Raw genomic sequence first — 26,254 nt, 5'->3', positions numbered from 1 at the left:
GCAGAAGTCTGGAGTTTGGTTCCCAGTACCCACACGGGCAGCTCACAATACAGTATCCACTTCCAGGGGATTTGATGTCCTCTTCTGGCCTACAAGAGATCTTGCATGCAAGAGCCTGGAATATATACACAGAGACAGACAGACAGACAGTCAGACAGACAGACAGTCAGACACACACACACACACACACACACACACATACACATCACACAAATACTAAATAAGGGCCATACAATTGACTCTTCATCTGGCCTGTCTGTGAGCATGTGTAGAAGACAAGTTTCTTCACACAATTCCCATCTGCCCCGTGCTTGGCGCAGCATATAGAACAGGGTAAATGGATGTCTGTATGTCCAGCAATTGCCCAGAAAAACCTTTCAGGTTTCTGATGAGTTCCTGAAACCCACTTCTGAGTCCTGACATGAAGTAAAAGCATGGCTGGAGGGGTGGGGGGCTAGAAGGTTGTGGAGCACCAGGTACCTACCCAGAAGACCCTGGTGAGAGGAGGAGCTTTCTGACCAGATCTGCCGAGAGCCTGTGAGCCCAGGGACTCCTGTGTGCAGCACACTTGGTTCTTGTGTGCGTTTACTCTGGTCCAGTGCCTGAGGTGCTCCAGAGGATGGTGGATGGTTCTCACATGTCCTCTCCTTTTTGCAGACATTGCAGGTGATCTACCCCTATTCCCCTCAGAATGATGACGAGCTGGAGTTGGTCCCTGGGGACTTCATCTTCATGTCTCCCATGGAACAGACAAGCACCAGCGAGGGCTGGATTTACGGCACCTCACTGACCACCGGCTGCTCAGGGCTGCTTCCAGAGAATTACATTACCAAGGCGGATGAGTGTAGCACCTGGATCTTCCATGGGTAGGTAGACCCACTCTCCTGCCCCGGCTGGTGATACCACCTGGTTGGCTTCCTATTGGGGAGCCAACCTGAGGCTGCTCTCCATCTCTGGCTGGAAGATAACAACATCTCGTGCCACACATGGACTGTTCTGGGTTTCTCTCTACTTCAACCTGGGCCATCACTCTGAGGGCGGGGCTCTTCTCAGAGCAGCTAGACAGATTCCATCTATATCAGCCAGATCAATGACGGAAAGAGACTGTAAATCTGGAGCCTGAAATGTAGCCCTCATTTGCTAGGTGACCCTGAGCAAGTCCTCAGACCTGGCACGAATGTGCCCATGTCCAAGGTGACAGGCAACTCTTGGAACTTGAGCATGATTCCTCACATTCCTTATTGAGGTGACAGCCACCTGCCCCCTCGTTCCTCTGCCGTCCTCAGCCCACACTGGGGTCCAGTTTCCAAAATGGATCATGTTGTATGACCAGCTTTGTTCTGGATATAAATAGGAACACAAAGCTGCTTTCTCCGTCCCAATCCAGGGGGCTCAAATCCAGCCACCAGGCTTCTCATGCCACCAGTTTGGTTTTCCCTCTGTTTTGTTTCTTCCCCGTGACAATGTTGCTGAGAGGCAGAAGCCCTGAAAGCCTTGTGTCCTTACCTCCCACTATTGCTCCTGTTAGAAGGGACCAGAGCAGGGTGACTTCTGCCTCCTATTTTGCCAGGAGGCAAAAGAACAAAGCAGGTCCCCTTCGCTGTGAGCCCCAGACAAACCACACACTCAAGATGGGAAAGAAGATTCTTCCTTCCTCTGTCTTGTATGACACCCAACCCCACTCTGTCCTCAGCCCACCGGCATCCAGATGCCTCATGCCCACAGACATCTAGTTTTGTTTTGTTTTAATGTTTCTGAAGCTGAAAATATAGAGGTTGAGACTCTAGTCATCATTTTATCCCATAAAAATGAGGAAGGGTTGGGAGATACCACACTAACAAAGCTTGTAGCCCCAGTGCTAAGAAAGAGGTGGGAGGTGGGCGGGTTCAACCAGCCTAACCTACTCAGTGAGTCTCAGGTCAGTGAGGGACTCTTCCAAAAAAAAAAAAAAAAAGAGGAAGAAGAAGGTGAAGGCTAACAGGCTAACAATATGGCTTAGTGGATAGGGGAAAAAAAAAAAAAAAAAAAAAAAAAAAAAAAACCTTGCCACAGAGCCTAATGTCCCATGTTCAAATATCAGGGTGAGCATACATGGTGAAAGGAAAAACCCACTCCAGAGGGTTGTTGTATGACCTACACACACACAAATAAATAAATAAACAAATAGATAATAAATAAATGTTTAAGAAGTGTGTTAACGGGGGCTGGAGAGATGACCCGGCAGTTAAGAGCACTTGCTGCTCAATCGTAAGAACCAGTTTTGAGATCCTAGCTCCTATAGGGCACCTCACAAGCACCTGTAACTCCAGCTCCAAGGGATCTCTCTGATACCTTCCTCTGGCTACTGAGGGCCCATCCTTACCACAGACACTTGTGTACACACACAAACACACACACAAGTAAAAATAAAATAATACATTTATAAAGAGATGGACAGTACCTAAGGAATTCAGGGTTGCCTGTGTCCTCCCCCGACAAAACACACACACACACACACACACACACACACACACACACACACACACAAGTAAAACAAAATACAGCCACGTATCGCATTTGTAATAGCATTTGGGTTGGGGGTGGACTTCGTACACAGTAATGGGCCCTTGAATCGTGTTACACAGCATGCTAGCAGCTTGGTTAAGCTCATCCCCTTGCTATTTTGTCAAATCACTTCCCAGAATATCTCCCCAGTAAGTGGCTCATGAATATGCTCATAGTGAGACCTGAAGAATTTGCACGGCTGGTGGGTCTTTTTGTTAAGCACTGGGGCTAGATGTGAGAGCACACACATGAAGTCCTGCTCACCCTTGTAAGACTTTCCATGTAGCCCTCCTCTCTGAACTAGAACTCAGGCTCCACCATGGAGAAACTGACTGACCTCACTCAGGGCACCAGGGAAGGTCTGTGCATATCTCTTATTGTGAAGATAGTTGTTGATGTTATCTCCTGGGAGTTCTGCTTTCAGTTAAACTACCAGGTTCACCGCTGGCTCTGCAAAGAGTCTCACAATGCAGGGTTAGGCTTTGAGACTCTGCGATTAAGGACTTGAGTTTTAGTCGCATTATATCCAAATCCTAGCTCTCTCGTGTACCAGTGGTGCAGAGTTTGCCCAATCTGAGTTACTTCTCTGGGCCACCAGGAAGGAGATAAGCGTTGCACAGAGAGTAGGCGGTGTGGTGCCTCCAGGGAAGGTCAGTTTTCCGAGGCTCGTGGTGACTGTCCTGCAGTACTGCCTGCAGAATGCCCACTAGGGTTTTGATGATTTTTTTTTGTCTCTGTTTATCAGACCTCATTAAGCTAAAGGTCTCTTCCGTAAAAATGGCCCGACAGGTGAGCTGTACTTGAATGTTTACAGCCAGAGCTAAAAATAACTCGCAGAGGCATAGCTCAGCTTTATAAGACAGATCTTCTCACGGGGGCCTAACCAAAGATGGGCAGTCCTGGGGAGACACATGGGCCACTTGGCCGGACCCTGGCTGGCTTCAGGAAAAGCTGTAGAAAGGGTTAATGCAGTGTCCAGAGACTTGGGGTGTCAGTGGCTTTTGTACCTCTCCCCACCCGGTGCTCCTCAGCCTTCTGGATGGCTAAGGAAATGTTCTCTCGCTGCTCTTTCTGGTAGTCATTTGTTCCTAACTACCATCTGGGTGATGCTGGCCTACTGTCCTCTGTAGTGGGGTGAGCTTCTGGCCTTCAGACAGGCCTAGCATGTTCTCGGCAGGAACTGGCATCTTTCTGCTCCCTGAGAAGGGGTTCTGGGTGTCAGACCTGCATCCTCTCCACCCTGGTCTGGCACTGTCCCCTCCCTGTCTCTGGGGGAGCCAGGTCCTTTGATTGTAGTGACACTGAAGACAGCAAGGAAGCTGCCATTCTCCCCACCAAGGGAACTGGAGAGAGAGAAAAGGCCCTATCATTTTCTTCCCAGCTGTGATAAAGTAAAGATGTTACAGACACAGCCAAGGGAGATATCGGCATGATTCCAGACAGCTAGACGTTGAAGGCTTGAAGCTTTGATGAGCCAGACAGGAAGACCAAAGCTTCTTCAGTTGTATGCCGTTGGGGGGGGGGGGGGGGGCCCTCTGCTTAAAATAAAGCAGAACAGCTGGCCTATTAGAGTGTGTGAATGGCTCGGATTCCTTGAGCTATAGTTACTTAAATTCGCTCATAACAGGTTTAATTTGACTGTGCATCATACTAAATAGACACGGCTGTGTTGAGATACAGGCCCCCTGGTTCTTTGGCTCAGGACGATGGCCTGTGGGGAGCAAGATGCAGCCAGGAGCACCTTCGTGCATCTGTATGCACAGGGCTGCAAATCTCTCAGGGTCTGACACCTTCACCTGAACATATCGTCAGGCTGAGGGCGTAGCTCAGTTGACAGAGTGTTTGCCCGGCATGCCTGAAGCCTGATGTTTGATCTTCAGCATCATAGAGACTGAGCATGGTGATACATGCCTATAATACCATCCCTTGGGAGGTAGAAGCAGGGGGATCAGGAGTTTAAAGCCAGGCTTGGCTGTGTATAGAGTTGGAAGCCAGCCTGAACTAACTATATGAAACCGTGTCTCAAAGGAAAACAAAAATTGGTCTGTCATTTGTAGGGGGAACGCCGCAGAGGTATGGGGGACTACGAAGGGCAGAAGGTGTGCCAGAGTCCTAAAATCATATGATTTCCTGAAAACAAAAACAAAATCCAATCAACTTCTAACCTCTGATCTGACTGTATTACTCGTGGGTATTTACCATTGACTTTAAGGCAGCATACAGGAGCATTTATTGAAGTACTGGTCACAATAGCCAAATGATGGGACCCGCCTAGGTGTCGTCAGCAGAAGAGCGATGAAGAGAATGTGATTAATATATGAGTGGGATTTGGTGTAGCGGAAAACAAAAGAATGTCCACTTGAAGGGAAGTAGCTGCAGTAGGAGATCATTATCGTAAATGAATTAAGTCAGACTCAGAAAAGCAAATACTGCGTGTTTTCTCTTACTTGTCCATCGTAAATTTTATACAGGTAACATAAAATCATATGCACGTACATACGTACATAGGTATGACATGAACGTAGAAATCAGACTGTTTAAAGGAGTTTAGAGAACTAGTGGGGGAGATGGGATAGAGGGAGAAAGGATGATCAAAGTACATTATCAATTTTTTTTGTTTTTGTTTTTTGAGACAGGGTTTCTCTGTGTTGCTTTGGAGCCTGTCCTGGAACTAGCTCTTGTGGACCAGGCTGGCTTTGAACTCACAGAGATCTGCCTGCCTATCAACAATTTTTGAAAGAAGATATTTGTGTCCCCAGACCACAACCACCAGACAGAATCTCTGTGTAGCCCTGGCTGTCCTGGAACTTGCTATGTAGACCAGGCTGACTTAAGACTCAGAGTTCTGCCTACTTGGCCTCCAGAGTGCTGTGATCGAAGGGGTGTGCCGCCACACCCAGCATCTCAGTACATTATGTACTTGTATGACAATGTCCTTATGAAACCAAGTACTGTGTATAATGAATTTATGTAAAAAAAAAAAAAACCAAAAACCTAGAGGTAGGCAATTTTTAAAAACCTGAAAACCAGCTTTCTTACTGATTTTAGAAAATATGGGAAAAGTTCAAACATAAAATTCTAATATGCATACTGTGTTAAAGACAAATACTGCAGAGTGGGTGCCTGCACAGATCACAGGGTCCACAGACACAAACCCAGACTTGATTGAGCACAGCGGGCCTTTCCAAGAGCACGAACTTAAAAATTCAAATACTTCCTTTTGAGACTGCCCGGTGACCCAGGAGATGTTTGTTGGATCTGCCCAATGGCAGTATTTAAATAGCAGCCCTCATTATAGAAAGCTTTGGAGAGCCGTGCTGTGTGCAGAAATTTTCAGTGTGGCATGTTTGGACAGTCCTGCTCTCAGCCAGAGCGCCTCTGGGCCTGCAAAGTTACAGTGGCGTAGTCAGAAATAAGAGTTCTTGGCTCACAGCTCCAAACATCTGGCAGGAGTCAGCTCCTCTGAAATAACCCAGTTTTTAATCATCCCCTTGAAGTTGCTATGGAGGCGAGCATAGTACTGGAGGCTGAAGAAGGCAGGTTGAGGGACAAGGGGTAAGTCTCTGCTCCTGAATCTCATAGCCACGGGCAAGTGGCACTGGGAAGACATCTCCCCTCGCATTCCTCAGATGGGAATTGCCATGGAAAAGATTAAAGGCAGTGGGAACTGTTTGTTTCAGTGCAGCGACAGAAAGAGCTGGAACAGTGGTACATAATTGATACCTCATTATTCTTTAACGTGTCTTTGCTGCCAACCCTGCCTGTGGCATCCTAATAAGCCTAGAATCACTGGACCCCATCCCTGCCCAAAGAGATGCGTGCATCTGTTCTCAGCTCTGAGAACTGTCCGCCCCTTGTTTATTAACTATGAGACTTCAGTCAAAAACAAGATGTTCTTGCCTGGGGATGGGTGTTCCTGCTCAGGTTCCCAAACACCATGTGACCAGACAGTCCTTTGTGCTAATTCCCATACTCCTGTTGAGCTTCAGCACGAACAGCGGATGACTCCTAGCCAAGACAGTTAACCCTTTCCTCTCCTTCCTCTGCAGTTCATACTCCATCTTGAACACCGTGTCAGCCAGCTCCCTCACATTTGGTGATGGGGTATTGGAGAGGCGACAGTATGAGGACCAAGGACTCGGGGAGACGACGCCTCTCACTATCATCTGCCAGCCCATGCAGGTGAGGCTGACCATGGGGGTCATGTCGTGTCCTCGAATCTAACCGGGATGCTCTGAGGACCATCCTCAGCACTGACCTTGCTTCTTTCAAAGGGTCCCTAACCTTACGGGGAGACAAGTACACAAGGTCATAAAAGACACACAATAGTCCCGAACTAGGAGGCGAGGGGTGAGTGGTACCGCCTATGGGCATTGCCATGTGGAGCCTGAACTTGGAAGCAAGGCCATCCCAAGGAAGGAAGAGGAGGCTTTCTCTCACAATAGGGATGACACACATATTTGAATCCGTAGAGTGAGGCTCTTAACATGAACTTGAGAATGCATCAGTGTATTGATAACACTTGGGAGACAGGCTGAAGGAAGGAGTAGGAGCTGTCAGGCAAAAGAGACAGGTTGAAAGTTCAGCGTATTAAGAGTGAAAACGGAGGAGATACAGTTGTCTGGAGTCCAGGGTTTGAATTAAAGAACATCAAGAAAGCAGGTGGCAAAGTCCACAGCACCAGTCCACCCATTAGCCCTGGCAAAGCAAAAAGAAGCCAGTGGGAGAGTGGTGGCCAGCAAGGGCCTGGCAGCTCAAGGCAACTGGGAACATCGAATGCATCAGCAGGAAGGATGGAGAAACATCTGTGCAGTGCTGCTAGCAGCTGTGGAAGCCAGTAGTTGACTCAACTTGCCCAAGTCGCCATTGAGAAGTTGCAGCTTAACCCCCTGAGCCCATTCTAGAAATACCAATTTATGCAATCAGATAGCAGAGCGCACATGATAGTTGGGATGTGCAGAATATGGCTGGAGGGAGAGAGGACTCAGCAGGTAAGGGCGCTGGCTGCCCTACCAAAAGACCCAGGTTCAACTCCAGCACCCACATGGCAGCTTATAGCTGTCTGTAATTCCAGTCCTAGTGTATTCTTCTGGCCTCTGTGGACACTGCACACACTTGGTACCCATACATGCATGCAGGCGAAACACCCATAGACATAAATAATAAAATTGTAGAAAAAAGAATGTGCACAGCAGGGTACTGGATATAAACTAGGCATGAGGCAGACACCTGTGATGATGGAATTTCTCACTCCTAGAAGGAACTGATGACGTATCTCTTTGGAGGAGATAGCTGCCCTTCTAGATGATCATCTCTACATTAAGGGCAGGTTTGACCCATGAACTGTACCTTGAGTAACCCTCCTGTTACAGTAGGGGGCAGCAAAGAGCATGGCACTTGCACAATCCTTCCTATTTCAAAGCACCTGCAAGCATCTCTTAGGCACCTGAGAGTAATTTATGATGTCTGTAGGAGGAGTTTACTATCCTCGCTTTACAGGCAGGCCAAACTGAACTCAGGGCGGTCAGGGAGATTGTCAGAGTCATATACTGGCAGAATTTGTCCCAGAGTCCCTCTCACTTGGCATCAGGGTGCACCGTGTGTGGGTGCAGTGTGTCTGCTTACTTCTTGTTTTCCTCCCCTGCAGCCCCTGAGAGTCAACAGCCAGCCTGGGCCCCAGAAGCGATGTCTCTTCGTGTGTCGGCATGGGGAGAGGATGGATGTTGTGTTCGGGAAGTACTGGCTATCCCAGTGCTTTGATGCCAAAGGTGAGTGACTAGTCTCTCCGTTCGTCCAGTTTGACTCTATGGCTTCAGCTAGCCACAGTTAACTATGGTCTAAAACTAGTAAGTGGAAAGGTCTCAAACAAGCTGTCTTAGTTTGGGTTTCTACTGCTGTGATGAATCACCATGACCGAAAAAGCAAGCTGGGGAGGAAAGGGTTTATTTGACTAACACTTCCACATTGTCAACCATCATTTGAAGGAAGGAGAGGACAGGAACTCAAATAGAGCAGGAACCTGGAGACAGAAGCTGATGCAGAGGCCGTGGAGGAATGCTGCTTTACTGGCTTGTTCCCCATGGCTTGCTCAGTCTGCTTTCCTATAGAACCCAGGACCACCAGCTCAGGGGTAGCTCCACCCACCATGGGCTGGGCACTCCTCCATCAGTCACTAATTAAGAAAATGTTCGGGGCTGGAGAGATGGCTCAGAGGTTAAGAGCATTGCCTGCTCTTCCAAAGGTCCTGAGTTCAATTCCCAGCAACCACATGGTGGCTCACAACCATCTGTAAAGGGGTCCGGTGCCCTCTTCTGGCCTGCAGGCATACACACAGACAGAATATTGTTTACATAATAAAATAAATAAATATTTAAAAAAAAAAAAGAAAATGTTCTACAGGCTTGCCTACAGACCAATCGTATGAAGGCATTTTCTCAATTTGGGTTCCCTCCCCTTATACGACTCAAGTTGATGCAAAATTAGCCAGCACACAAGCAATCCGTTTGTTTTATACTATGATCCCTCCACCCTAAGTAACGTGATAAAATCTCAGGCTGTCCAAGTCTGTCCCATCTGGGTCATCATCCCTTTGCCCAATGTATCCACAGTGCATATTGTACCCATCCATTTCTTGCCTGATATCATCTTAGTTATAAAATCTGCTGTCGCAGTATCATTTGTTTCTCGTCACTCGGTCATATAGTCACAGAGCCCTTTCATAAGAATTCCAAGAACGCCACAATTTTTTTTTTTTTTTTTGTGCAAGACATCTCTGTAACTTGCATTGCGGTCTATCATTTGATTATTCCTCATTGCTGCGGCTGACTTATAAGTTAAATGTTATGATAGGTGTGTTTTGTGGGGATGAAAAACGTAGTCTGTTCAGGATTTGTCACTGTGTATGGCATCTAGTGGGGCCCTTGGAATCCATCACAGGTCTCAATGGTTGATGGCCTGCACAGCAATGCATACCCATAATGGCCTCTAGGGGGCACAGTCAAGCTGCTTTATGTACATGTAGTCATCATGTGCATGCAGTTACAAAATTCTTGGAATCTCTGAGTCCTTCTTCATTGTTCCAACTGATAGGGGGAAAGATAAGCGGTTTTGTCCCCATTCTATAAGCTGAGGTACCAGGGAGCAAAGAGTCACTGTATCTTCCCCACGTTCAGACAACAAAACCAGTTCAGAGACGCATGCTGTTTCTGTGACCCGAGTTCCCGCCATGGCGTCACTGTGACCCATCTGGTTCCGTTCTCACTCGAGTGGCATTTTGAGAAGGGGAGCCTTGCCTGAGTCTGGTTGTTATATTCACTGAGAAATTCCATCATCACTGTCATCAGCAGAAGGAAGGGTGGGTTCTAAGTCAGTTTACTGAAGAAAAAGTGTCAGATTCGATGTTTTCCATTGGCTTCAGACAGTTCCGTTCAGTGTCTTTGACCAAGAAGGGGGAGGGGTCAGGATCACCGAGGAACATCTCTAGTAAAGAAAAAGTCTATGAGGTCTTTATTTGCTCTTCTTCCCCCACCAGGCCGCTACATACGCACCAACCTGAACATGCCTCATAGCTTACCTCAGCGGAGCGGTGGTTTCCGAGACTACGAGAAAGATGCGCCAATCACTGTGTTTGGGTGTATGCAAGCAAGGCTAGTGGGTAAGGGCCCCTGAGACTGCATAGCATCTCCTGGTACATTCGACAGACCCACACCATGAGTGTGTAAACACACTTCTTGGGACTTCTCTTTGTGTGTGTGTGTGTGTGTGTGTGTGTGTGTTTTGTTGGTTTTTTGAGACAGGGTCTTATAGATCACCAGGATGGCCTAGAATGTCAGGTTATCCTGCCTCAGCTTTCTTTGGGCTGGGATTCCAGGTAGGCTTCTGCTGTTTACAGACATGATCCTGGCGAGGAATGGAGATGGAAAGTCAGGCTTGGTTTACATATGCCACTGGTCTAGTCATGTGTCAGCTGATAGCTCTAGACAGCAGCATCTGCCAGCAGGTGTAAGGAGAGCTGAGGGTGAGGAAGAGGCACAGGGGCATTGCTGAGTTTGCACAGGCCCAGTGACTTTTTGAAGCTGTTCAGTTCTTTGAAAGCATTTTCTGTACTGGCTGTGCAGAAACTATGCCACGTACTGCTCAGTCATTCAATACATATTTACTGACCATTTACTTTGGGGCAAGTTCCTGGACGAGGTAGCTGGGACCCAGGTGTGAATGGACGCACATGTATGTGTTGTGGGTGGCTGTCAGACTATATGGCTGACAGGACAACAAACCGCACAGAGTATGAGGAGAATAGAAAAGAGAAGGGATGGAAGGAAGCAACGAGGGATGGAGAAGGGAGAAGAAAGGATGAGTAACAGGCAAGGTGAGCCAGGGTCACGTAGGAGTCACCTGTAAAAAAGGAACAGAAGGGAGAGAGGGGTCTTCTTGGCATCGAAGGCAATATAAACAAAACAGCAAAGGTTAGACATAGCATCGAGAGATCCTTGCAGCTAATGGTTCACTGAGTAAAGGCACTTACAACAAAAGCCTGGCGAGAGAATTCAGTCCCCAGAACCTATACAAAGGCGGAGGAGGGACCTAAAGTTGACCTCTGACTTCCATATGTGCATATGCTCTCCTCTCTCTCTCCCCCCCTCTCTCTCTCACACATACACAACAACAATAATAAATACATTTTTAAAAATGAGTAGGATTAAGAGTACAGGGGAAGCCGGGCGGTGGTGGTTGCCTTTAATCTCAGTACCTGGGAGGCAGAAGCAGGTGGATCTCTGTGAGTTTGAGGCCTGCTCAGTTTACAGAGCAGGTCCCAGGAGAGCCAGGAATACACAGAGAAGCCTGTCTTGAAACAACCTAAAAGAATTAATATAATAAAAGTCAAGAGTACATGGGATGCTGCGAGCTGTTCTTACTTCTAGAGCAGAGGTTGAGTCAGGTCAGGAGAAAGGACAGGCAAGGTAACCAAGTCCATAGAAGACATCAACCCCATGAGAAGATGTTTAGGGTTTGCCTAGTAGAGAAAAGCAGTGGACCACATGGGGAAGCATTAAAGCATTAGTTGGGTCTCTGATGTTCAAGAGATCTTGTTCCCACACCTGGTTATCAGCATCTTCCCAGTAGAGGTCAGAGCATTACTCTGCTGGTAGGCCTCCTGAAGAGGGCATTTTGTTACATGCTGGCACGAGAAAGAAAGAAGGCATGAAGAGACGTGTTGCTTTGCCTCTTCCGTGGATGCACTGATGGGGGATTTGGCTGACACTACTGGCTCTCTGTGAGCTTCTACTGGGGAAGGGAGGTGTGTGGATCTGCTTGGCTTGGTCCCATCGAGGATCAAGATGAAACCCAAGTGACTCCATCATGCTGACTCTCTGTTGATTTGCTCGGCAGGTGAAGCCCTGTTAGAAAGTAACACCGTTATTGATCACGTTTATTGCTCTCCATCCCTACGCTGCGTTCAGACTGCACATAATATATTGAAAGGTAAGACTCATAGCTTGACAGCGGTTATGTAGTTCATCCGACTGTTTCCTGGCTCTTATTGCAGAGTTATGGAGCTTCAAAATCTGAAAGTTTATTTTTGTTGTTGTTGTTTTATTTAAAACGTTTTCAAGGTAGTGTGTAACTGAGGTTTCTCTCAAACTTGAAGCAATCCCCCGGCCTCAGTCTCCTGAGTGCTAGGATTACAGGCTTGAGCCATCTTGACTTACACAAATCTGGAACTTCTATTGAGGATTCTTCCACAAGGTGACCAACCTTGAACAAAGTCATAACTCCTGACGATGTCATCCAGATAGAGGGGAGATGCTAATCATTTTTCTCTAAGAATTTTAAGCTGTCTTGGATGGGTTGTAGCTATACAGAAATCTTTACACCTTTTATAGACGTGATTCTCGCCCTGCATTTAAGCAGTTAAATCTGTTGTTTACCTTTTGTTCATAGCAGCGGTTGAGCTGTTGGGAGTTCTGCATCATCACCATCTTACTTTCTTTGGTTAATTGGAAAGACTCACTTATTCAATTATTTTTGAGACACGGTCTCACTGTGTAGCCTTGACTGGCCTGAAGCTCACTTTGTTGGCCAGATTGGCCTCAGACTCACAGAAATCCACCTCCCTCTACCTCCCGAGTGCTGGGATTAAAGATGTGCACCACTGTACCCCACAAACTGGAAAGGCTTTAAAAGCCCCCACACTGTAAAACCCTAAAATCCATGGAAGTTTGTATTAGAGCCATCTCTATTCTCCCTGCGTTGGAAAGGAGACGGGGCAGGGAAGGCGGGGAGGTGGGGAGTTGGACTGAACTTGAGCCAGACCAACAAATGAGCCAGAAATAAAGAAGCCAGCAAAGAATTTGACACAACACTTGAGCCCTCTGTTCTTTAACCTTGAGTAAACCTTCCTCTCAGTACAGAAGCGTCTGTGTGCTCACTGTGCACAGAGAAACTGGACTAGAGGCAGTGTAAGGAGAGCTGAGTGAGTCTGAAGGGAAGATCTGTGCTCCCGGGGAATCACACTACGATAAAACAGAACGTGTGCACTGCCACCTGTAAATGCTGGGTTCCCTGATGGACAAAACAAGTATTTGTGTGATGCCCAGGTGTAGTGTAAGCCCATGATGGTAGGTACCATCATGGGTGCCATGAGAATAGCTGAAGGCTTTGAGTTTTGTAAGATGTCACGGAATTTACTCAAGAAAGAGTGGAAATGGGAGGGACATGGCGGTGCACACCTGTAATCCCAGCACTCCAGAGGAAGCCAACGCAGAAGGATCGAGAATGTGAAGTCAGCCTAGCGTATATAGCAACACTTTTGTTTCTGACAGTACAAAAAGAGTCCCAAGCTTGGACAGATTGGGTAATGACTTGTGGAGGGGAGACTTTCTCTTCAATCTGCTAATGGCCAGCATACATGGTGGAGGTGTAGCCAAAGGAAAAAATGCACTTGTTGGTAAACAAAAATTTATTGTTTTTTAGCACATGCTTTATGTATAACTGTAAAGTTTACCTATTAAATTTATTTATGGTTTACACTGTAAAACAAATTTATAAATTTGTCCAAACCCGTGTGCTTCCAACTTAAGTGATATATTGAGTCTAGTAGGAAAGCAATCACTGCATTGTTATTAAAATAATTTTTTATTTTTTGAGTATCATTACACCATCTCCCCCTCCCTTTTCTCCTCCCTAACCCTTCGCCACACCTCCCACTCTCTCTCTCATGACCTCTTTTTTCATCAACTGTTACAATGTGCATTTGTCTTTCTGAATCTGTAAGTACAGCCTGTCCCGTTTGTACAGTGCTACCTGTATGTATGGTTTCAGGCTGACCCTTTAGTATTGGACAGCCATCGGAGATGCTCTTCCCTGGAGAAAACCACCTCTCCCATTCTCAACACTCCCCAGTTGCCCACAGTTCCTTATGTAGGGTTGAGGCTTCATGGGCATCCCCATCCCCCTCTACCATCGTATCTGCTGGTGTCATCTTCGTTGAGCTCATGTTTAACCCATCGTGTTTGTGAGGCTTTATCTTCTGATTTTCCTAGGAGACACACTCTTGTAGAAAACTCCCTGGACCTCTGTTTCTTCCCATCTTTCTGTTCCCTCCTTCTCAAGATTCACCTGAGCGTTAGGTGTGGGATGTAGGTTAGGGTTAGGGTTCTGTAGATGTATCTTTTGGGACTGGGCTCCACAATTCTGCCTCTGATTAGTTGTGGTCTTCTGAAATGTGTTTCAACTGTTGCAAAGAGAAGTTTCCTTGATAGAGGGTGATGACCATACTTGTGTGGGGTTTAAGGATGGATATTTAGGATGTAGTTGGGGATTGTGCTGGTTTAGTAAAGTTACAGGATCTCTTCCAAGATCTGTGACTTCACTAACCCCAGGTAGCTGGCTAGGTTTCTGGTACCAGGCATGATTTTGCTCACATTGAGCATGTCTTAAGACCAACTAGAGTGCTGTTGGTTATCATGGCACTGATACACCATTAGGGTTTTCTTGCCATGCTTAGCATCATTGTGGTTAAGAGCTGGGTAGGACTTTTGGTTGTTTCCCTCCTTTGGAAACGTGCATGGCACATCCTGCTCTGCCTTGTAATTTTTGTGACAGCTTGTCGTATGGATCATTCTTTTCCACTGACGATCTAGTGAGACTTCATTCATCTTCGTTTTACTTCATCCCTAAGGTTTACAACAAGACAATCACTTAAAGATTCGGGTCGAGCCAGGCTTATTTGAATGGACAAAGTGGGTTGCTGGGAGCACATTACCGGCGTGGATACCTCCATCAGAGTTAGCTGCGGCCAACCTGAGTGTTGATACAACCTACAGGTAACTTTCTGACTTGCTGTCTCCCTGGTACCCTGTGTCCTGCACTGTTACCACGCCACGTTCATCAAGCAGATGATGGACCTCACAAGACCCCCGCAGAATTGTTCATAGTGGTTGAAATCAAGCTACAATTTTAGAAACCAGGACTTGGGGAAGTCCAGTGTTTCCTTGTATTTAAGGTTAGCATAAATTAAGCTTCTTGTCCTACCCACTCTTATGTTCAGATTTTCTAACTTTATTATATCTATGTAAGTGTAGCAGTAAAGTCATAGCGTATTTTAGGGAAACACACAAAGTGAGGATAGAACAGCTCAGTGGATGTGGGACGCAACAGTGGGGCCCCTTCCATTTCTACCTTAAACCTTCCAAATCACTTGCTTATTTAACCTTTTGAGTCAGGGGTTTCATTATATCACCCAGGCTGACCCGGAAGGCATGATTTTCCTGAGTGTCTCCCAAGGGCTATGACTACAGGCATGGGTCACCATATCTGCCTTCCACTAGATTTTTACTTTTCCTTTCTATGTTCATTTGTTATTCTTATGATCTTGGAAAGTGAAAGCAACTAAGATGTGTGTGTGTCCGCATGCACACAGACATATAAGCACTCTGCTGAAACACTTTCCCAGCCCAGAAAGCCATTTTTATGTATATGACAGTTCAAGTGGCTCGCCTATGGTAAAACGTCTTGTGACCATGCATGGAAATAATAACAATGACATCACTGTGGTAAAAAAAATTGACATCTATTAATATTTTCCTGTGTCTCCGGTTCTGTGTGTTCTGCCTTGTAGCCATCTAGTCCTGTTTATTGCTCTTTCCATTAGACTGTACTCTGTGCTAGGATGCTTTTTCAATGCCCCCAGGTGAACAGTCTGCATGCCTGGTAAAGAATTAGCCAATAATAATACAATGGCAGTACCAACCAAAAACCCACCCAAATACTTCGAGGAGAGACCAGAAATCACAACCATTTCAGTAGGAAATGAAACTCCTCTTTCTTAGAGCAGAATTTGGCAGAGTGACTGACCATTCTGCATAGAATTTTCTTCCCTGTGGTTTCTGTTGGCCTCTTACTGTGGATAATAGATTGGGTTCCTGGACAAGATGGGAGAGAATCTTCTTCTCCATATTGTGGGTAGGAACTAAGAGAACGCAGTAGCTCAGCTCTGTCTTAAGGGAATTAGCTTTCCTCAAACATCCCATTAAATTGCTCTCATCACTAGTCCACCTCACATGTTGTTCTGTCCGCTCTCCGGCCATTGTTTCTCTCTTCCTTGGGGGAAATAGCAGTAGACTATTGTCCCTGTGCCAACGCCTTCACCTTTCTGCCTGGGAACGCGGTCAGGTTGGGCTGGCACTAGTGAAATAGCTCTCCCTGTATCCACCCAGCCCCATCCAAATCCTCGTGGGTGGCTGGGTTTTAGTTTCCGCTGAGCATGTGTTCCACACTGTTTTCCAGGATGACCTACAGAGTTCTACAGATGTGTTCCCACTGAGCTGTTCACTGCACTCCAGATGTGCACCCAGGCCATACACCCACCTGCTGTGCAGGCAGAATGAATCCTGGGAATTGCTGGGTCAAGACATGGTCCTTATTCTAGGTTTCCTTTTCCATTTTAAAATAGAGCATCACATTTTCTGCCAGTTTTGAGTAGGAATAGGAAGCCTCTGGTTCCACGAATAAGTTGACAAAGCCAGGAGTAAAGTATGGTAGAGCTGACCACTGTCATGCGTGGCACCAAGTGAATAGGCCGGTAGTTCTCAACTTGTGGTTGAGAACCCTTTGGGGGTCAAGCAACCTTTCACAGGGTCTGCTAAGACCATTAGAAAACACAGATATTTACATTACAATTCATAACAGTGGCAAAATTGCATTTATGAAGTAGCACAAAAATAATTTTATGGTTGGAGGTCACCACAACACAAGGATCTGTGTTAAATGGTCACAGCGTTAGAAGGGGCAGAAGCACTGGAATAGACCATTGGAGCAAGTAAATGAAGCTCAAATGGTGACACAGAAACATTCCCAGGAGTCAATATAATCAGAACCAAGTGTGCTCCGCTTACAGAGCCCAGCCTCCAGGGCTCAGTGGTTATGGGCTCTCGCAGAAGAACTGAGCTTGGTTCCCAGCACCCACATGACTGTTCACCACTGTCTGTAACTCCATTTCCAGGCAATCTGATGCCTCTTCTAACCATGTCATGCTCCGGTACATACATGGTACACTTCTATACACTCGGAAGGGAAGGACTGGGAAGCAAAGTGAGGAAACCATACCAGGCTAATAGCTCATAGCTAGGCATCATCCACAGGTAGCAACAGCAGCCTTGGGCTGTGTGTAAAAAGCAGGTGAGGGAGCTGGGCCAAGAACACAAGAGAGAAAAACAAAAACAAAATATTCTGCCAACTGGGAAACACTTCAGAGCAGAGTACAGGGCCCTGACACTTGGTTGTGGTGGGAGGGCCAGGGAGGACAGGGGACTGAAGGAGGTCATGGATGTGGGGTGTGAGCGGGCTGAGCTTTGAGTGCAGCTCAGGACAAAGCCTGTCCTACAGATTGGATCAGCATAGGTTGCAGAAGAGGGTAGCCATGGAGAACCACCAGGGAACCCTTCAAGTTCAGGTACAGTAAGTGGTTGGAAGCTGACCTGACTCTAAAGGTGACACAGGGCCTTGTAGGTATAGTTAGCAGTGTGATAGATCGGTCCTGGTCATAGGAGAAACTTAGACTGTGCCTCACAGCCATCAGGACATCCTTCAATATGCTGGGAGAAGCCAAAGGCAAGAACAGATGAGGAGCTAGGTCCTAAGATACCATTTTTTTTGTTTACACACATCTCAGATATGACAGTGTGGTCTCACCCACAAAGTGACCAGACAGCGTGGCCTTTTGTTACAGCATGGGGGCAGGGGGAGGGGAGCTGCTGGGAGACAGGATATCACTGATGATGGAACTGCATCAGAGGTGGGCATGGACAGAGAAGGCCAGGAAGAGGAATATCCTCCAGAACAAAGATGTCCGTCCCTAAGTGGTGGTGACTCTTGCCTTTCCGTGTCCTCTGGGAAAGAGTTGGGTGGTGGGCATCAGGAAGCTTCCTCCTGGGAGAAGAGGGCCTGTTGAGTGAAGATGAGGAAAAGCAAGTTCCCTCTGAACACAGCAGTGTTGGATTTCCTGATAGTAAAATAGAGCACCAGATGGACAGATTTTGGGGGTTTTTGTTGTTGTTGTTGTTGTTGTTGTTTAATTGGCTGGTTGACCAATTATTTACGTGTTTGGTTGGCTGGTTGGTTGGTTGTTTGGTCTGTTTGCTATGTAACCTAGGCTGGCCTTTAGTTTCCATTAGCAGTTCTCCTGCCTTAGCCCCATGAATGCTGAAATTTCATTTTTGTGCCAGCATGCCCAGCTGTGATGGGTGATCTCGAAGAGAACACTATTGGAAGTTGTCCTGTGTAAGAAGTTCTGTTCACAGGACACATCCAAGACTCAGCTTCAAATCCCAGCTTTAAGAGTAGTTAAAGACACAGCATGTCAGCTGTCACCTCAGAGCCAGTTTTGTCACCTAGAGACTTAGAATTTATGCAAGTGTTGCTGGGAAGATGCCACTGGAAGCTTGCAGGTGGTGCAGTTTCAGAGAGCCCTGACGCATGGGGGCCTCTGAGTAAATATTTTCTGGACTAATTTTAACAGTAGTTATTTCAAAATTATAATCAAGGTGTCTTGTGAAGTTAGCTCAACACCACCTGTGCCAGGCACTGCACATTCAACAATTAAGACACAAGAAAATGGAAAAGGCATATGACATAGATAAGACAAATATTTCATGGACCAGAAACTCCATAAAATAACAGAGGGGTAAATAGTCCCCCTCCCCATGGGCATTGGTGACTGGTCACCATGGTGAATACTTTGATTCTCCTATCAAATGCCCTTGCAGGTTGTGTCTCACAGTTATGGTTTCCCTCTATAGCATCCCCACCTGGTCCACATAGAGAGCTTCTCAAGTGGAGAAATGAGTTCATTGTTATGTCTCTCGGGCTTTTCCTGGTGCTGGGTGCATGGTTCAAAATAAGATGCAAAGAGGAGGGAAGTGGCTGATGGAAATTTCATTGGCTCACAAATAGATGGACGGCACACCTGTTTTTCTGAGCTCTCCTTGCAGCTCATTGTGCATAAAGCCGCCAAGGAAAGCTCGAGCCCTCCCAGTGATTTATACAGAGGGACCAGTCTCTACGTTGCTCCACATTAGCCAAATGGCTAGGACCCTCGGTGACCAGTGATGCCACAAAAAGTATGCAGTCTGCTTAAGTGTGTCCCTGTGGGTAAGACAGTCACGGAATGCCTCCCTTTTCCATTGAGTCACTGTGTGACACCGTAACTTTTAAGCCTCAACATCCTCCTGATGGAAATTCTCTGCCTTGCACCCCTTTCTTTCCCGAGAAACAAAGAAACAGAAACACGGGATCTTCCAGGAGATCTGGAAGTATATAGAGTGATATCATGTTCCTTTATCTCGGGATCAAAACATCAGAATGTTTCCTCTCCTTTGTTCGCTTTTCCATTGTAGACCTCACATCCCAGTCAGCAAATTAGTGATTTCCGAATCCTATGACACCTACATCAGCAGAAGTTTCCAAGTGACAAAGGAGATAATAAGCGAATGTAAAAGCAAAGGTAGGTGGCGTTGCTTGGGACCCTGTTACACAGGTGGGCATTTCTCCTTTGCGATTTATGGGCTGTTTGGGGGTGTTTTGAATTTGCTTTTTCCAATTTGGTAGGAAAGACAAATGTTGCCAGGCTCTCTTGTGGAGCCTTTCACGTTCAGTTTGCGATAGCCTGTGCGGATGTAACCTGAGTGCTGCACAGGGACCTGGTAGATGGCGTTACTACATTAAGTAAGCTGAGCTCTGCAATGCAGCCAGTCATTTTGTATGCTATGGGGAGGATGCCCAGTTAGAATTTCCAGAGGTTCTATAGAATAATACCATCTCCCTGCAGTGATCCAGGATGGGGATCGCTATGTAGATACAAACTCGTCCACAGAAACGTATGCACTGCTTGCCTCTTAGAGACTGGTCTCAGATAGTTGATGTCATCTAGGACCATCTGCCCACCATAAGCTTTAGGTTAATACACTTATACTCGAAGGGCAAACATTGCAGTTATGTATATGTGGATGTTAACAGCAGGTAGTCATGGGCGACTGAGTACGGATGGTTCCCACACTGCTGTTATTACCGATAACTCACTGCCATGGAGTGACCTGAGGTGTGGTCTCAGCTGTGAGGTCTCCAGTGTTCACAGTTCTGCAGTGGCGACATTTAAAACTGTATTAGAGAGGCTTGCTCAGAGAAGCTGGGGGATATTATTTTAAGGTGTGCTGCTTTTGTTCATGCTGCCTTTGTTTAGCTCTGTGAAGCTGTGATTCTTTGCCTGTCTAAAACACCTGGTGGCCTAATAAAGAGGTAAATGGCCAATAGCAAGGAAGGAGCAAGGATAGGCGGGCTGGCAGGTAGAGAAGGATAAATAGAAGGAGGATAGAGGCAGAGAGGAGAGCAACGAGAGAACAGGGGAGGGGGACATCAGGGGCCAGCCACGGAGCAAGAATGAAAGTAAGATACACAGAAGTAAGAAAAGGAAAACACCCAGAGGCAGAAGGTAGATGGGATAATCTAAGAAAAGCTGCCTAGAAACAAGCACGTAAAGGCTGGGCATTCCTAACTAAGAATGAGCCTCTGTGTATGATTTATTTGGTAGACGTATTGTGGGCCCCTCAAAAAGGGTAAAATATCCCATGACACAGGGAGCCTGCAGACGGAGAAGAGTAAGCTTGTGTCTCAGTTGTGGTGGTGGTTACATGTCCATGTGAGGGCGTCACCAAACACTGTGTGCTCACACCGAAAACTGTGCTGGTGAGCCTGGTGAGATCAGAATCATGAGTTGTACCCACGTCTCTTTCCATGGTTTTGATGGTAAAATGTTACATCGTGAAGCATGGAATCATGGGGGAGACATGACCCTCCTTATTCCAGTGGTGTATGGGAGTATGACTTCTTATAAATCTGTGATTCTTTCTACTTTTTCCTTTGGAAAATAATTTTCAGTTCTTTTTTTTTTTTTTTTTTTTTTTTTTTTTTGGTTTTTCGAGACAGGGTTTCTCTGTGGCTTTGGAGCCTGTCCTGGAACTAGCTCTTGTAGACCAGGCTGGTCTCGAACTCACAGAGATCCGCCTGCCTCTGCCTCCCGAGTGCTGGGATTAAAGGCGTGTGCCACCACCGCCCGGCTATAATTTTCAGTTCTTTTTAAACTATCACACAGGATATTAGATATTATTATGATGTATGAGGTATCAGATATTATTGTGAAGTATGTTTTGGTAGAGTCTTGGCCCCTAAATTCGCCTATTTGTTTGCAGTGTCTAGGGCATTGTGCACTCCAGAAATGTCCACCGCTGAACTCTGTCCCTAGATTTCTTTAAAAATTTTAATTTGCTTATAATAATCATACCTATTTATAGGGTGCACTGTGATTTCAGTATATGTATATGTGGTGTGTAGTGAGTGAGCCGGTCGGGGTAATGAACCTGTCTCATTTCCTAGGAAATAACATTCTGATTGTGGCCCACGCATCTTCCCTCGAAGCCTGTACCTGCCAACTCCAAGGCCTGTCCCCTCAGAACTCCAAGGACTTCGTCCAAATGGTCCGGAAGGTAATCCACTCCCGCATTCATGGGGCCGGTGGTACTTTGCATTTCCGTAACTGTTCGGTGACCAGCTGATAGCTAATTTCCCTGAAGCAGAATTTTCCATTGAGCTGGGAAGACTCAATGTGTGCAAGTGGAACTCTAAAAGGGTATTTGATTAGGACCGTGTAAGAGGTAAAGGTTTAGTGGAGGATGCTAAGAACTGTAAGCAGAGGCAAGTACCAGTGCAACCGAGATCTTAGCCTAAAGAGCAGGGGAAACAGCATGTGAGAACAACCAGGCTAATGATCAGCTCCGGACTAAGAGAGTTACTCTCTGGTCTGGATTCTTCCTTTTGCCTGTATTTTCCATCAGCCACATCCCTCCCGCCCATGCTGCTTCAGGTGAGGACGCTATCTCCTTTCCCTTCAAACAGAGTTTAAACTCAATCACGATTTTCTTATTTGAAAAAAAAATGTTCCCTTAGGTATGCATCCATTGCATCAGTCTGTGATCTACTGGGGCAGGTTGGCTGTCTCTCTTATGGCTGGACACGGAACACAGAAATAAGCCTGAGTTGCCACGACAGCCTGTGATTTCTTCTCTGACATTCACAAGTGCTTGTACAGGATTCCCCAAAGAAGATCAAACAAAGTTGACACTTTTTCTCTTTTTTCTTTTTGTTGATTTTTTTTTCAAGACAAGGTTTCTTTGGGCAACCCTGTCTGTTCTGGAACTAGCTCTATAAAGTAGGCTGACCTCCATCCCACAGAGATCAACCTGCCTCTGCCTCCTGAGTGCTGGGATTAAAGGCGACACGTGTTTTTAAATTGAATAATCAGCTAGGTGTGGTGGCACACGTCTGTAATCCCAGTCCTTGGGAAGTAGATCCCAGATGATCAGGACTTCAAGGTCATTCTTAACTGTATAATGAGTTCAAAGCCAGTCTGGACTACATAAGACCTTAACTCAAAAAACTTGAAAATTCTTTCCCATTACAGCCAAATAGAAAATGGAGAAATTCTTGGTATGCCGTTTAAACTTGATGTGCAATTTGGAGTTTAATCCTTGGTACAGTTGCATTACTCTAATCTCTCCCCAACCCTGATTTCAGCTGAGGTCTGAAAATACAGTATTATTCAGTAAGATATCAGCAGTGTGGAGGTGAGCACATTCACATAACTGATATTATAGGATATTGTTAAAATGGTTCTGTTTTATTTATTATTGATGTTGTCTAGTTTATAAATTAAACCTCATATAGGTGTATAAATATAGGAGAAAAACCATACACAGGGTTTGATACTGTCCAAGTTTCAGACATCTACTCAGAATCTGGAATGCATCCCTGTGGTTAAGGTAGCATCATGCAAGCTTCTATTCTCTCCTCCCATGCTATTAGCCAGCAATCTGTAATCATGAAGTAGGGGTACTCACTGTTGAGCAGATCCTGCTGATCAGTAACTCACACTGTTGCCTTAGATTTACCAGCCCCATCCATTTAGAACTGTTTGTTGACTTGAAAGGTTTTTCTTCCATTTCTGCCACTGTGCCCTGGAAACACTTGAGAGTTTGTGTCAACACGAGGGTGAAGGCATTAACTCTTGGTCTTCTTCTCTCCCCTTTCCTTGCTTCTCTGACTGCAGATCCCATACCTAGGCTTTTGTTCCTGTGAAGAATTGGGAGAAACTGGAATATGGCAGCTGACAGACCCGCCCATCCTTCCCCTTACCCATGGACCCACTGGGGGCTTCAACTGGAGAGAAACCTTGCTGCAGGAATAAGCTGCCTGAGCGATGGGAAGAACCGGCCTGTTGCAGATGAGTCCTCAGGATGTCCAGGAGCAGAGTGAAAGCCCATACTGCATTTGACGTGGACAGCTCAGAATCATTTCGCATATTTCTTTTCATGCTTAGGGGTCTTACAGTGAGACTGTGTGTGTCAATGAGAGAAAGGCATGATTCAGGAGGAGAACAAAATCCATCTTCTCTGGACTTGCCTAGCTAGCATGGCTTTGGAGAATTGTCTTCCTAAGCTGGGCACCTGCTGCAGCAGAGATTAACACCCTTCTTCAGGCTATGCATGGCTAAAGAGCCTCACTCTTCTCCCAGAGAGCTGCCCCTACCCTCAAGAGACGTGCAAGAGGAAGGACTGTGTCTCAAATCCATCCGGGGATGGGATAGTCTTTTGTATTCCATTTGCAAGTTAGACAAAGCCATGTTGCGGAGTGCTTTGGTGGTTACTAGAAACCATAAGACTAGTCCTCGGGTCGCATAGCAGCTTCCACCCCCAGCAGGCTCCATTCGCTAGTGTGCAAGGCACGTGCTTAAAGACTCAACCATTCAGCCTGGTCCTTCATGCTTCTATCTGTGAAATGGGGAGAGAAGCACTTTTGCTCTCCAAAGCACTTTGAGATACTCAGGGGGACATAAAGAAAATGTGTGATGTATTGAATGGGAGGTACGATGACTTGCAGAATATTAATCAAGTTGAAACTACCCCTGTGGTAACCCCATGAACTGTGAAACCTCTAAGCCAGTCTGAATCAAGATCTGCCTTTCCACCAGGGTCTGGACTGTGTCAAGCAGTTAAGGAGATCGACATCTGGACAGATGTATGTCCGATTCATTATTTGGATCATCAAGAAACTCCTGTGCGATATGGATATTTTTAGAAGGTACACGGATGGTCGAGTTGTACACGTACAGTCTGTGTCAACTGTGGCAGAATAGCCTTAGGCGAAAGCAGTTCTAGGTTATTTAAGGAAGCCAGGGGACCGACTTGAATGATGACAGTCACAACTGCACTGTTCCTTTTGCTGTCCTCTTTATTTGCTTCTCTGTGACAACTTAAAACAGACGGGAGGAAGGGCTGCTTGAAGGGAGTTGAGAGTCGCAGCCTGCCTGTGACTCTCATCACGCCTACTTCATGTATTTAGAGAGAGAGTGTGTGTATTTAAAAGAAGAATAAATGACAATCAAGCCTAAACATCACTTATCAATGTCTATTTAATTGTGTGAATAGCCACTAGGGCCACAGACAGTAGCCTGGTGTGATTTCATTCACGGTGTCCCGAGTAAGACGCTTAGAGAAATATGTCGTCAGCTTCACATTTTGATAGATAAGCAGCTGTGATTCTTGCCAGGACGGAAAGAACACCGGCCCAGCTTCTGGCACGGATGTAACCCTATGGTGACGCATTAATTCTGTTGTAACCTTAAAAATGTCTCGGAGGAAAGACTCTGATTAAAAGTCTCAAAGGAAAAGTCACAGTGCAGCCACTGTAATGTCCCCGTCACTCATTCTTCTGGTGTTTGCAGTGACATGAACCCACTGTTCACTCGGATCCCGATGGTTCACCTCCCCAGATTGGGCGCTCCCACTAAATCATCAGATTTCCTTGACTCTATAAAGAACGCCCTGGACAGTGTCTGTGTTTCAAAAAAAAAAAAAAACAGTTCCTCCCAGCTTCCCCCCACCTCTCTCAGTTATCTTGGTCTTAAGCATCTAGGTAAATGAATTCTCTTGATCGGGCCACGTCCCATTGTCCTTAATCCGCTATAGGCAGTCCTGGGCAGCTTCGACAGAATCAGAGAGGATAGAACCTGAAGCAAGTTTCTGAAGAACCCAAGTGGAAAACTCTTGAGGACAGAAAAGTTGAATTGCCAAATGGCTGGGTGATCTGTATTCAACTAACATCTTATTGCACTCTTACCTACTTAAAATATTAAATATCGGCTCCAGCTGAGCAATCCGTCGAATCTGCGTGTAAAGGGACATGTGTAGCATCAGGTTTCATAGGCGTACAAAAGTTCTAGAGGGGCAGCACACCCTGAGTTGAGGCGAGTTCTTCTTGATCTGTGGCTCATGTTTATTAGCTCAGATGATATTTGGGAGAAGGAATGAATCGGGGACAAGGCAGAAAAAAAGAAAATTTTCAGGGCCCGCCCCTTTTTGGTAAGTGTTGGAAAGCTGTCTGATATCTGAAATACACCAAGGGAGGTGAAAGTAAGGAAAGGGTTTATTATGGTATTACTTGTCTGACCAGCGTCCTGCTTTAACAAGTGTGCGCATGCTCCAGTATTCTTCCTAGGTAGGGCTCTGTCCCTGTGATTTCCTCTGTGGACTGACGGGGATCCTTGGCGCATGTTAATGGACACACTGGGGCTCTCCTTTTCCCAGGCTCTCCTCACCATTGCTGCTTGGCTGTGAGGAGCCCTTTGCTTCACCCCAGGGTGACAAAAGCAGTCAGATAAATGTGTCTTTCCCTTTGCATTCAGATTCATGGGATCTGAATGGCCGATTAAGTAGCCATCTGATGACTGAGAGAAGCGTTTATTTTTTACCCTGTCGTGAAAGGCCTGGGAGACTTTCTACTTCTGATTTTAATTATATTTTAACCAAAGAATTATTTTTAAAGTAACCTTCTATTTGAAAGATGATTTTGCAATTAATTAATTAATTAATTAATTAAGTGTGCCTTCTGGAGCCATGTGGGTTTGGTAAATTGTTGACCATTCTCTTGCGAGTTTTGTTTGGAACACTTGTAGATGGACTTCCTGCCGTGTACAACACTGCCCTGGACGTGTCTTTCCCACTCTACAAGCTCCTGCAAGAATGTACTCCTGCAAGAATGGAGTCTCTCTTTCCAGTTATCTAATGTCATGGGGAACTTAGTGAACAACAGGGAGAGAAGTTCC

The 26,254-nt window shown here is 46.1% G+C and overlaps 1 protein-coding gene across 1 annotated transcript in view; it reads left to right on the top strand.

The window, feature by feature from the left end:
* Positions 1–24,542, top strand: part of Ubash3b (ubiquitin associated and SH3 domain containing B) — a 150,456-nt gene extending 125,914 nt beyond the window's left edge. The window contains exons 6-14 of the mRNA XM_038323118.2: positions 658–866; positions 6,594–6,726; positions 8,192–8,312; positions 10,076–10,198; positions 11,935–12,027; positions 14,726–14,870; positions 19,440–19,546; positions 21,472–21,581; positions 23,201–24,542. Of these exons, the coding sequence (XP_038179046.1) occupies positions 658–866; positions 6,594–6,726; positions 8,192–8,312; positions 10,076–10,198; positions 11,935–12,027; positions 14,726–14,870; positions 19,440–19,546; positions 21,472–21,581; positions 23,201–23,338 (1,179 nt within the window). The 3' untranslated portion in view covers positions 23,339–24,542. The remainder of the gene's footprint in view (positions 1–657; positions 867–6,593; positions 6,727–8,191; positions 8,313–10,075; positions 10,199–11,934; positions 12,028–14,725; positions 14,871–19,439; positions 19,547–21,471; positions 21,582–23,200) is intronic.
* The last annotated feature ends 1,712 nt before the right edge of the window (positions 24,543–26,254 follow it).

The sequence above is a fragment of the Arvicola amphibius genome, chromosome 3 (genome assembly GCF_903992535.2).
Source record: "Arvicola amphibius chromosome 3, mArvAmp1.2, whole genome shotgun sequence".
NCBI classification, from domain to species: Eukaryota; Metazoa; Chordata; class Mammalia; order Rodentia; family Cricetidae; genus Arvicola; species Arvicola amphibius.
The sequence above is the reverse complement of the archived record's forward strand: the minus strand, read 5'-3'. Positions and strand labels throughout refer to the sequence as shown.